Source organism: Equus przewalskii, chromosome 3, assembly GCF_037783145.1.
Source record: "Equus przewalskii isolate Varuska chromosome 3, EquPr2, whole genome shotgun sequence".
Classification (NCBI taxonomy): domain Eukaryota; kingdom Metazoa; phylum Chordata; class Mammalia; order Perissodactyla; family Equidae; genus Equus; species Equus przewalskii.
In genome coordinates this window covers 115,691,425-115,703,786 of record NC_091833.1, presented here as the reverse complement: position 1 = coordinate 115,703,786, position 12,362 = coordinate 115,691,425, and the positions used below count along the sequence as shown (strand labels likewise).

Here is a 12,362-nt window from a genome sequence, read left to right as displayed (position 1 = left end):
TCCTTTGCCCATCTTTTAATTGGACTTTTTGTCTTGTTGTTGTTGAGCTAAAGGTGTTCTTTATATATTCTAGATACTAAGCCCTTATGAAATCTGTGATTTGCAGATATTTTTCTCCCGTCCTGTAGGTTGGCTTTCCACTTTCTTGATAACATCCTTTGAGGCACAAAGGTTTTTAACTTTTGCGAAGCCCCATCGATCTATTTTCCTGCTGTTGTTGCTCGCGCGTTTGCTGTCAAACCCGAGGATCCTTTGCCAAATCTGAGCTCATCAACATGTGCCCGTGTGTTTTCTTCTAAGAGTTTTATACTTTTAGCTCTTACATTTAGGCCATTGGTCAGTTTTGTGGGAAACTCTTTTGTTGGTGTGTAATGCATGCAGAGGAGCGCATGAATCAACACGTGCCGCCTGATGAGTTTTCACAAGTGAGACACGAACCCAGATCAAGAAGAGAAACGTCAGATTCCTGGGCTCTAATGCTGGCTCCACCACCACCCTGCTGTGTGACCTTGCTCAGGTTCCTCCACCTCTCTGTGCCCCTTATGGAAAACAAGGATAATAATGCACCTCAAAGGGCTGTTGCGAGGATGAAGACGAGTTAGTGTGTGTCAAGGGCTTCTCATTTCCAGCCGCAGAAACGGTGCCCACCTTGCCGTGATTTTTGGAGGTGGGGGAGTTTGCCGGGTGCCCGGGGTGGGAGGGGCTTTCCAGATGGGGGGAAGAGTGTGGACACAGGGCCGGCCCCTCACGGTGGCTGTGGGCTGTGTCTCCGCTCAGCATTGATTCTCGTCGTTGGGTTGGTGTTTCACGCCTGTCGTCTTAGAAACTGTGCCCACAGGCCTCCCTCTCCTCCTGACTCACGTGTAGACGTGAGTGTGGACGTGCTGTGTAGACGCCAGGATCTGTTTCCCTTCCACGTGAGCTTTTTCCCCCAAGTGGCTGTCACAGAACTTCTCTTTGAAGTCATGGGGGGTTGACCCCCCAGTGTGGAGGGGGCGCCTGGATGAGGTGGCATGAGGACAGGTCAGAGGTCACAATGTTTAAAATGCGTGCGTCATCAGTTGAGAGCTGTGACATTGATGACAGGTGATCCTGCTTCTGAAGATGGAGCAGTTTCCACCCCCTGTTGACGCCTCGGAAAGAGAGCTGCTCTGATCACTTGGCATTTTTATGCTTTTAATCACTAAAGTGACAGCTCCACCTCCTTCTGCCTGGGACCGCCGTGGGGTGACCTGCTGCCCAGATAGAGCCCTGCAGCTGGCAGTTCCTGAAGTGGCCCCGTGCTGGGACCTGCCCTCAGAGACTCCCTGCCTAGTGGGGAAGAAATTGCCAAACCCTGTGAAAATGGGAGCCCACATTAGGGAAATGTTCAGGAAAAGCTTCCAAGAGGAGGTGGCATCTGAGATGAGATAAGGAACCTTCCGGTGGCCTGGAGGGGAGAGTGGGGAAGGACACTCCAGGAGGAAGGAAGAGCTTGTGCAAAGGCCCGGAGGCTGCAGAGCTGGCAGGACCGGGGACCCAGCATCCTTGCACTTCCCGGGAAGAACCCCTTTGCTGAGGACGTTGGTGGGCCGCGTCGACTGGCACATCCCGCCCCACACAGAGAGGAGCTTGTCTTAGATTCTTCCTCCCTGTACACAGGGTCGCCTTGGGCCCAATTCTTCCCGAAGGCATCCGTGCGTAAGGGAAAGAAAAACGAGATGCCTGTAAGGAACTTCTACCCCGTTACTTCCTTACTCTTGAGCTTGATTAGTACTAATTCAGACTCAGGAGGTGATGACTGCACCTCCTCCCGTTTCAGGAGAGAGTGGAGCAGGGGACCCGCATCCAAGTTTGGCAGCGGCTACAGCTCCGCCCTCCCCGCAGCTGAGAAATAGTCCCTATAAAGTAATGCCGGGGGAGGTATTTGGGGTGATTTTTTTTTGCACCATGTACAACTAGCCAAACCAGCCAATGTGATTTGTTTAGGTTATTTCAATATTAATATTTTAATTTAATTTAATGGATTTTTAAGAACTATAAAAATAATAAATGCTAATTGAGAAAATTGAGCGAGACAGAGATACAAAAAGAAAATTATTCATTATTTTTCACCCCACCCCTCCAGTCCCTCCACCTGAAGAAATAAGGTTAGCTTCGTCCCCCCCCTCCTCCCCCTTCTCCTCGTCCCCCTGTCCTCCCCCCGTACAGAGATGGTGGGACCCCGCCCCCTCTGCCTCATGGGGGCGGCAGACATGTCAACTGCTGAGCGGAGGAGCTGGTGACACGCCTGCTCTCCTAGAGGTCGGGGAGTGTGGCCAGGTCTCTGCTCCCCAACCAAGGCCCCGGTGGGCTGGGGCCCAGCGTTCACACAGGGCACCCTGGACAGCCTGGGGGCACCCACAGGATCTGGCCTCTGTCCTTGGTCCCGTCCTCCCGGATGGTTGTGGGCTCTCTGCCGCCCGGCGCACCTCCCAGCATCACCTGGGTGCCGGCGTGTGGGCTGTGCCATGAGCTCAGTGCTGCGGTCCAGGGACCCCTCCACCTGTGGTAGGGACACCTCTGCTTTGTTCTTTCCACAGGCAGGGGAGAAACACTACCACCCTCTGTGCGCACTATGCGTCAGGTGCGGCCGGATGTTTGCCGAAGGCGAGGAGATGTACCTTCAAGGTGAGATTAAGAATGTGCTGCTCGGTCCCCTAGGGCAAGAGATGGACATCTCTGGGGCCCACACCATGTGCTGGGTGTGAACCGGTGGGTCACGCGTCATCTCACTAGTCAGGAAGCCCTGCCATGCCGGGAGCTGGGGGAACAGGACCCGAGCAGCCGTAGTGGGTGGGGCGGGGGGCTCTGGTGGGCAGTGGGCAGTATGGGAGGCAGAGCCCATGGGACCTGCGGGTGGCCTGGACGTGGGGAGATGGGCCAGATGCTGCTGGGAACTTCCTGGGGGGCGGACTGGGGAAGGATGGGTGACATCGAGACCTTGTCTCTTTAGCCCACAGTCTCTTCTCAACAACGTGTCTGTCTCCAGTGACCCCAGAGGCAGGCAGGTGGGAGAGCCACACACTGTCCCATAGACGGGCTGTTTAGTGACCTCATGCGGCGTCATCTTGGGGCTGTGTGTCAGACAGGCCTCCCTTTCTGAGGCCAAACTCGTGGGGTGACATCAGCTAGGATGGCCTGGTCCCCAGGGTTCCGTGTTGTCTCTTGAGTCTCCACTCAAGAGCACATGAAAGGGGTCCTTTGCGCCCCCAGCAGCGCTGGGCTGTCTGGGCCGGGAGTGGTCCCCCGGCCCGAGGCGGCCACCCCCCTGTGAATGGTGCTCTCAGGCCCTCCTGATGTCGAGCACAATGGCTCTGGGACGGCTGCTCGGGGACGCGAGCTCACCATCAAGGGGGACCCAGTCTCGAGGAACAAAGACAGTCTTCACGGCACTGGGCTGAGGCTGGCACCCCGTTTCTAAAGCAGGACCTGCTGTGGCTTTCTGTGGGATGTTAAAGCCAGTCCCATGCCCTCTCCTGGCCTCACATCTCCCAGTCTACATGATGAGGGGTCAGACCAGCTGGTGGTTTTCAAGCTCCACCCCACGGAGCACCAGAGTCCCATGGGAGCTCTGGCCCCACCCTGCCTGCACCCCCTGAGACCCTCTGCCTGGTCTGCCTGGACGTTGGGGCTCCGTGAGGGTGTTATCAGACAGGTGGATCCTGTGTAATCAAGCTGTGAAGGGCAGTGCTCCCAGCGAGCCCTATGCCTTCGAGGTTGATGGGGCAGCCACACCCAGCACCACCACCGCCTCCCACCGGACACACCTCCCAGCAGTGGACTCTTTCCAGCAAACGTGGGGAGGAGGTGCTGACCGTCACTAGTTATCAGGGAGACCCAGATTAAAATGACTAGATGCTATTTTTTCTCATTGGGTTGACAAAGAGAAAAGGAAGGACGTGTCCCCATGTTGCAAGAATCCGAGGAAATGGGCCTCTTACCTGGCTGGTGGGGGCAGACGTTGGGAAATTGCCAATATGCATCAAGAGCCTTAAAAATATCCACACCCTTTGAGCCAAGACTCCACTTCCAGGAGGTCCTTAAGTAAATGAGGAGTGCTGGCACTCGCGTGCAGCTGGGCGCCCCCATGACATTGTTTAGAAATAAACCACGGGAGCCCGCAGGCGAGGATCAGATAAATTCACTCATCTTTCTGTGCAGTAGAATGTTGCCACGTACCCCTTAAAGTTACATTTTTGATATTTAGTGGTATGGGAAAATGTTCAAGACATCTTTAAGCAAAAATCGCAGGTTGTCAAACCGTGTGTGTGCAGCCTGACCCACGTGCTATTTGCTACGTGCGTGTACACTGGGGGCAGCCAGCCAGAAGGGGGAAGAGATGGTAGATGATTTTAATTTCCTTATGTATACTTTTTTGGGTTCCTTTAATTTTTAATAGGGAACATCTATTACCTTTGTAATCAGAAACAATTTTTTTTAAAGAAACGTTTACACCCCACCCCCCCATCAAATCTGGTGTCTCTGGGAGTCGGGCTGTTGGAGATGGAGGAGCAGTGAGAATTCCCCTCCCGGGTGTCGGGTCTCCTGGAGGCTTTGCTGGCAGGAGAGGATGCAGCTATTCCTTCCACACACATCTTTAGGCCCCTACTATGTGCCAGGCCCTGTGGGCCTTGTGTGGGGGATTTGAGTGTGGGATGGACACGGCCCCACCTCCAAGGGGGGGGGCGTGGGCTGGCCTGGCACCCGTGGGGCAGGAACCCAGAATCAGCCGCGACCACAGGCAGAAGGCGTGAGTGGAGGGCGGCTCCATGGAGGAAGCGGGGTCAGGCTGAGGTTCAGGAGGCCCTGAGGGGGCCGCAGGTGCTCTGGGCCCTGACGGACGGGGGCAGGAAGAGCTGACACCCCATCCCCCGTTCAAGAAATGTCGTGATAATAAAGCTAACATGTGTACACAACGATTCACAAGGCACCTTTCCAATATGTCATGACCCCTACTTAATTTTATGAAATTCTCCTGTTGGCCTGACGAGCTAGGATTATTGTTGGTCCTGTTTGCAGGTGGGAAAAATCTGAGACTTGGGGAGGCCGAGTTTGAATTGGGAAAGGGCAGAGCGCCAGACGCGTGGGGCATGTGGTGACCTTGTTACCTTGATGTGGTGGCTGTTGACATGGGTGGCCAGGTAGAGCTGACAGGCGAAGAAACTGAGGCACGAGAAGGCTCAGAGAGCCAGTGAATTAGTGATGGGGTCTGCCCAGCATCCCAGCCTCAAGCCCGGCCCCTGCCCCCATCCTGCTCCTCACCCCACACCTGAGGCTCCCCCTTCCTTCTCCTCTGCTGCTGAACTTGAAGCCCCGTCCTCTGAGGAGCCTCGCCTGGATGCCCCAGGCTGGGCCAGGTGCCCTCCCCAGGATCCTCGGGACGCGGGGCAGGCCCTGTGGGAGCAGTGAGCACCCGGCAGTGTGTTTTCCCGTTTATTTCACATCCACCAATGGGACTGCGAGCCCCCTGGGGTCGGGCCTGTGATCCACACGTGCTGGCCTGGCGCCCTCTGGCTCAGAAGACGGGCGGGGGAGGGACTGCCATGTAGGGCCCGTGGGCCCCCTCGTCCTGACTCTCCCTCGGGCCCCTGCGTCTCGGGAAATAGCGCTCACCACTTCCCTCTCGGGAATCTGTCCGCAGGCTCCTCCATCTGGCACCCGGCGTGTCGGCAGGCAGCCAGAACTGAAGACAAAAACAAGGTTGGTGGAATTCATTATTTTCCCCGATGTACTCTTACCTGCATTTGTGGGATCGTCCCATAGTTAAGAGGATGCTGACCAGCTTCGGCAGGCTCACTGGCCAGTCCCCCAGGCTGTGGGGCAGGTGGCACGAGGCCGGGACGGCGTGGAGCTGTAAACAGGTAGACGAGCTCAGGGGCGATGCGAGGGGAGTGGAGGGCACCCCGGGGCCTCCCCACCCGGGTCCCGCTGACCCCTTCACTCCTTCAGTAGACGCCAATGGCCGTGAAAGTGTGGGGACAACTGCAAAGTTAGCGGGTCCCCAAACAACCCCTGGGACTGCCTGCACTTCTGACGCCAACTGCAAGTTCGAGAGGTCCCCCAAACTGCCCTCGGGTTCAATAGTCCGTTAGAAGGGACTCACAGAGCTCAGTGCAAACTACTGTAGCCACGGTGACGGTTTATTAGAGGGGGGATGCAGTGAAATCAGCCAAAGAAAGAGGTGCCTGGGGCAGGGTCCGGGAGGGGTCCCCTCTCCTGGAGTCAGGACAGGACACAGCACCCTCCAGCGTCAGCGGGGACAGCTCCCGAGGAGTACTGCCAACCCAGGCAGCTCCATGTCCAGACACCTTACAGGGCCTCGTGTAGGCCAGCTCGATTGACTCCCTGATGCTTTGCCACGTGGCTGAGTTCACTCTCCAGGGGGCCTGACCCAAGACCACGCTGAGTCACACGTGGGCCATTCTGGCATGGCCAGCACCACCCAAAGGGTGTTGGGTGTGGTTAACCCCCTCCCTAAATAAAGACCCCCACAGATGTGACAGATCACCTCCCGGAAAGGAGGGCAGAGGCCAGATTCTGGCCCACTCAGAGGCCCTGCTGGGCGCCGGGCAGGAGGTGGGACAGGGGGAGGAAGGTGGAAGTGGACCCTGCCCTCCCCTGGCTGATGTTCCAGAGAGAAAAAAACCAATACCTAAACTAGCAAATAATGCAACAAATCAGGCAAGAATAGCTGCTGGGGCAGGTGCACTAAGGAAGCCCATGGGAGCTGGAGGCAGGACAACGGGGAGGAACCGACTGTGCACGGGCTGGCCCGGGGAGGCCTCCAGAGGGCATGAGCCTGGAGCGAGGACTGATGGATAAGACAGCATCAGCCCTGATGAGAGGGAGTGGGAGGAGGATTCTGGGCTGGGTGTGCAGCCTCTGCAAAGGCCCCGAGGCAGGAACTAGCCGGCAAGCTCCGGGAGCTGAGAGGAGGCTGGGGTGGCGGTGTGGTGAGCAGGGAGGAGTTCCCATTGCCCCCTCACCCCCAGCCCCGCTCCAGCCAAGCTGACGCGTCTTCCCAGCTCCGTGCCCTTTCTGGCCTCTGCACCTTCGCAAACATCTTCCTTCTGCCAGGAACGCCCTCTTGTGCCCTTGCATCCCAATGAACTCCTATTGTAGGTCTTTTAAGATTCACCATGAATGTCACCCCTTGAAGACTTTGCTGACCCCTCCCACTGCCCCAGTCCTCACTGCCCCCCAGGCCTGGCCAGGCGGGGGGCTCCCTCCACCTCTGTGTCCACAAACCACCTGCACGCCGTCTCCCATTGGGGGACGCCCGCTTCCTCCACTCCACTCCATTCCGCTGGAGCCTGGAGGAAGGCTCGCTCTCTGTGTTCCAAGTTCCCGGCTCCCCGCACGAGTCCTGGCACGTGACAGAGACTCGGCGAGTGTTTGCTGAAGGAAAGAAGGAAGCGGGTCTAGGCTGGATGGCAGCCCGGGGGCCACAGCCCTCGGGGGACAGGCGCATCGGCCGCTCTGCTTCACCAGGCACTGTGTGCGCCAGGCCTGTGCCAGGGAGTACCCCAGCGGGACCCCACCAGGAGCCGTGGCCCCAAGGGCACCAGGACAGTGCAGAGGGGCAGAGCCCCTTGTGGAGAGTGGTATGTGACCCACAGGACACTCCTGCCACCTGCAGGGCAGGCCATGTCCTGGTCAGCCCCTGGACCACAGCAACCCCTGGCCTTCCACTCCCTCCGCCACACGGCTGTCGCAGGCCTCTCCAACCCTTTTCACACCCCCACCAAGCAGGCTCCCGAGGAGCCCTTGCAGTGGGCCCTTGGCGATCCTGGGTACTCAGACGTCTCGTGGCTGTGCGTCTGCGTCCCCGTGTGAGAGACGGACAGGAAACAGCCTCGGTGCCTGCGGGGACAGAGTGGCAGGAGCAGAGTAAGAGATGGGATGAGGGACAGAATTCGGACCCAGCCTCTCTGAGCCAAGTCAACGTGATGCCCAGAACACCGCCTGGGAGGCGGGGGCTTCCTATGCTGGTGGCATCTCCAGGCCAGTTAAGACATCGAGGCAAACCAAGTCCAAGGGCAGCTGAGAGGATCGGTCGGGATGGCCGGAGTGGAGTGGTGGAGTACCAGGCAGGGACCCCTGGGGAGAGCGTGAAGCCCAGGCCTGGAGGGTGGGAGGCGGCTGCCTGTTCCCGGAGACCCCTGGCCAGCGCTGCCTTCAGCAGGGAGGGCTCATGCCAGTGAAGTCCGCCCCATGAGACGCGGGGCAGACCCATGGCAGAGCTCTTTTTTTTTTTTTTAAAGATTGGCACCTGGGCTAACAACTGTTGCCAATCTTCCTTTTTTTTCTGTTTTTTCCCCAAGATTGGCACCTGGTCTAACAACTGTTGCCAATCTTTCTTTTTTTTTTTTTCTGCTTTATCTCCCCAAACCCCCCCATACACAGTTGTATATCTTAGTTGCACGTCCTTCTAGTTGTGGGATGTGGGACGCTGCCTCAATGTGGCCTGACGAGCGGTGCCACCTCTGCGCCCAGGATCCGAACCCTGGGGCGCCGCAGCGGAGTGCACAAACTTAACCACTCGGCCACGGGGCTGGCCCCTATGGCAGAGCTCTTTACTGAGAACACTGGTTCTGTGGTCCTTGTGTCCTGAAGGACTTCCTGCCAGGGGAGCAAGGGGAATCAGGGTGCACGGGGTCCCCCCACCCTTAGCTCTGCAGCTGGGACGCAGCTGGCCCCACCCCCGGAACTAGCAGGCTCTGGGCTTTGGGAGTTTCTCATGGGGCTGGACAGAGACCCCCTGGACGTCGGCCTCTAAGACGTGCAGGGCTGTTGGCTGGTGGAGGAGACCCTCCTATACCGCCCTTCAGGGTGGGAGACCCCCCCCCAGTTCAGCAAAGGCTTGCCAAGCCCACTCTGAAAGAAGCGAGCAGAGGGGACTTCTCCCATGTTTTTGCGTTCTCCCCTGCGCTTCATGCCTTCGCTCACTGTGTGTCCTCATTCAGTCAGTTGTCATTCATTCACTCAGCAAACTTTCACCAAGGGTCTGGTTGTGCCGAGCTCTTTTCTTGGCCTGGGGCACAGAGGGGACTGAATCGCCAGTCCTGCCCCAAGATGCTCCTGAAAGAGGTGGGAACGGTGGTCAGTGCACGTCGTGTCTGGTGGCCCCAGGGATGCCCAGCATGCCACATGGACCGGGGAGAGGAGGCCTGGGCTGGGGCCAGGCTCCATGCAGGAGACGCACCTCCTCCCCGTGTCCCCCGACAGCCTCGCGTGTCGGCCGCGTAATTGCTCCACGCCCTTGCGGGACCCCGGGCCAGCTGGAAGGCACCATTGTGTCCCTTGGCTCTTGCCCTCAGGCAGGCACCCCTTTCATTTATGGTCTCGTCTTCCCAGCTTTTAAAATGATGCCAGCTGCTTTGCTCAGAGTCTGCCTCGAAGTGTCGATATAGGCCTCCAGTTTCATCCAGATTCGGATGATTGCCTTTGATACGCACAGACATGAGACACTCTCACTTGGAGAGCCCCTGAGCTGGGTGCTGGTGGGCACGGACCTCTGTGTGGCCGCTGTTCAAACCTCAGGGCTGGGTGGAGAGAGGGAGGGATTCTGGTGAGGGGCTGGAGGACCAGGGGTCCTTGCCCTGGGGCAAAGGGAACAGCAGGAGCTGGCCTGTCCCCCTAGCCACTGTGACCCCAGGGTTGGCAGCCTGCCTGGGCCACCACCCATGTCTGTTCCTCTGTCGCCCCAAGTGTCCTCTCGAACTCAAAGTGCACATTCTGGAGTGACAGCCCGAGAGCCGTGGACAAGGTCAGGGGGGTGACAACTGCACAGAAAGGAGCCAGGGACAAAGGAAGCCCATGGTCTGGGAAGGGACCCTGGGGCTTCAGTGGCTGGGCCCACCACTCCCCACGTGCCAAAGGTGACACCCATCACCATTTGGCTGAATTCCCGGAACTGTGGCTCGAAATACAGATCACTGGGATTTGGTGGGGCTGCCCCACCTTCTCCCTCCCACCTGCTCCTCAACCTTGGGGACCGCTGCTGCCTGCCCTTGCCCCGCCCTGTGGTCCCCCACCTCCAGGTGACCCAGGACAGCGCCTGTCCCCAGGCCCAGCACCTGAGGGGCGTGTGGCGGTGAGGAAGGGGACAGAGCCACATGACAGCCCTTCTCCCAGCTCCGGGGACACAGGGCGGGGAGGCCGTGGGAGGAAGTTGGTGACTGTGTACGTTTCCTGTGGCTGCTGTGACGAATTACCACAAACTTAGTGGTTTGAAAAAACCACAGATGTGTTACCTTACGGTTCTCGAGATCGGAAGTTTAGAATGGGGTGGCCGGGATGCGCTCCTTCCGGAGGCTCCGGAGGAGGGTCCGTTCCTGCCCTTTCCAGGCTCTAGAGGTGCCCGCGTTCCCGCTTACAGCCCCACGCCGCTCAGGCACCCGCCTCCCTCGCCACGTCTCCTCTCACCCCCTACCTCCCTCTCATAAGGACCCTTGTGGTTCCCGGGGGCCAGCCAGAGAGCCCAGGGTGGCCTCCGTCTCGCACTCCTTAACCACGTCTGCAGAGTGAGTGTGGCCACACGGTCACACAGTCACAGGTTTGGGAATTAGGACATGGGCATCCTTGGGGACCTTATTCTGCCTCCCACAGTTAGAGAATATACAGTCATGGTTTGTCCTGTACGTGGCCGGGTCACAGTGAGCGGCCGGCACACTGCAACGGCCCGTCGTCCTCTCACATGGCTGATATGGCCCACAGCTCACTCTACAGACAGCCCCTGTGCCACCCGGGCCTCGGCGATGAGCCAGGTGGCACCCTGCCCTCACAGAGCCACGATCCGTGACCCTGAAGTGACCACAGGCTCCTGACCTCTGTCCGTTGGACACCTCCATCCTGACCCGAGGGCCTGCCAGAGGGACCTGATGGAGTCAGCCTGCACGTCGAGAGGCCTCCAGACCACACACGTGCGTGTGCGTGAGCAGCTGGCCATCGGCCCGTCCCTGGAGTCTGACCGGGGCTAGAAAGGGGACCTAGGACCACGGCAGGCCCACTCAAGGACAGGTCAGGATGGCCATCGCCGGCTCCCGAATTCTGGACTCAGCTGTGGAGCTGGCCTCGGGGCCCACAGGGAGCCCAGCTCCAGCCAGGCCTGATAGCACTATCTGCCTCTGCTCTCAGCCTCGAGGCCAGCCCGTGAGAACCGTGGGCCACGGCCCAGGGGACGGGAGGCCTCTGAAACCTGGCAGGATGCTGGCAGGACCAGGAAGGAGGCAGGGCCGTTGCCTTGGGGGCTGCACAGACAGAGTTGGCTTCCTGGGCTGTGTCTCCACAGATGCTTTGGGAACATTTGAGGCCGAGGCCAGCAGCCTGAGAACAGCTGTCCCCTTAGCACCGCACCCTAGGGCTGGTGTGGCTTGCGCCACCCCTCTGTGTCCTGGGACAGGATCCAGGCCCCGGTCAGGCCCTGTTTGTCCCTAGTTTCACCTTCCCCACGTCCCAGCCCCACCCCAGCCCCTCAGAGCCTCTTCTGTCTCACCAGAGGAATGAGGATAAACGCCGGGGCCTGGACCGGGCCATGTGGGGCCGGCTAGTGGGTGGACAGGGCAGACACAGATGATTTTCCCTGGGCCTTCAGGCCCCTTGGACACGGATCTGCCGGCCAGGCTGGCCGCTTGGCCTGGGTTGCAGGAGACGGTTGTTCTTTCTGTATTGTTCATTGCGTGGGAACCAGTCAGTGAGCATGAGCCAGCCGGCTCTGGGCAGCTCCGGGTCAGCTCGGTGGGGTGAGCTCTGGGGGACCATCAGTCCCTGAGAAACAGCAGAGGTGGCATGGGCATCGCTCACTCCCTCTGAAACCAGCCCCAGATGGAGGGGCGCCACTGTTAACTGGTAATCCAGACGGGAGCTCGCTCAGCGTGTCGGGGGTGTGCTCAGCAGACATTTAACAAGTACCCCTCCCTGCCAGGCCCACAGGGGCTCCCGGAACCCCAGGGAGACAGCCCCGTCCCTCCCTCCAGGTTGTTGTCCAGCAAGAGAGGCCAGCACCGGGTCTGTGCTAGGACGCGCTGGGGCTGGGGGAGGTGCTCTCTCCTCACAGGCTGGAAGGTCTCCGTGACTGCCTGCCCCCCCAGGGGGATGGGTGCCCCCCAGGACAAGGACGACTCCTGGGTGTCTGCCAAAGGTGCCTGGGGAAAACCCCGTCAGAAGGCTGTGGTCCTAGCTGCCCATCCCCCGTGCCTCCTTGGGCATTGGATCATATGGTCATTCAACACACAGCCACTGAACACCTACTGTGTGCCTTCTGGGTTGGGTACAGGGAACACAGAGATGAATATGACCAATGGGGTCCCTGCCCTCGATGAGCTCCCCATCCGGTGAGG

At 59.0% G+C, this 12,362-nt stretch overlaps 1 protein-coding gene across 50 annotated transcripts in view; it reads left to right on the top strand.

Annotated features, from left to right (window-relative positions):
- ABLIM2 (actin binding LIM protein family member 2) overlaps window positions 1-12,362 on the top strand; it is a 156,863-nt gene that overhangs the window by 81,286 nt on the left and 63,215 nt on the right. For all 50 annotated transcript variants that reach the window (XR_011538363.1, XR_011538362.1, XM_070613378.1 and 47 more), the window contains 2 exons: window positions 2,562-2,649; window positions 5,663-5,721. Coding sequence is in view for 48 of the 50 variants with exons in the window: in XM_070613378.1 (XP_070469479.1) it covers window positions 2,562-2,649; window positions 5,663-5,721 (147 nt within the window). In the remaining 2 variants the exon portion in view is untranslated. The remainder of the gene's footprint in view (window positions 1-2,561; window positions 2,650-5,662; window positions 5,722-12,362) is intronic.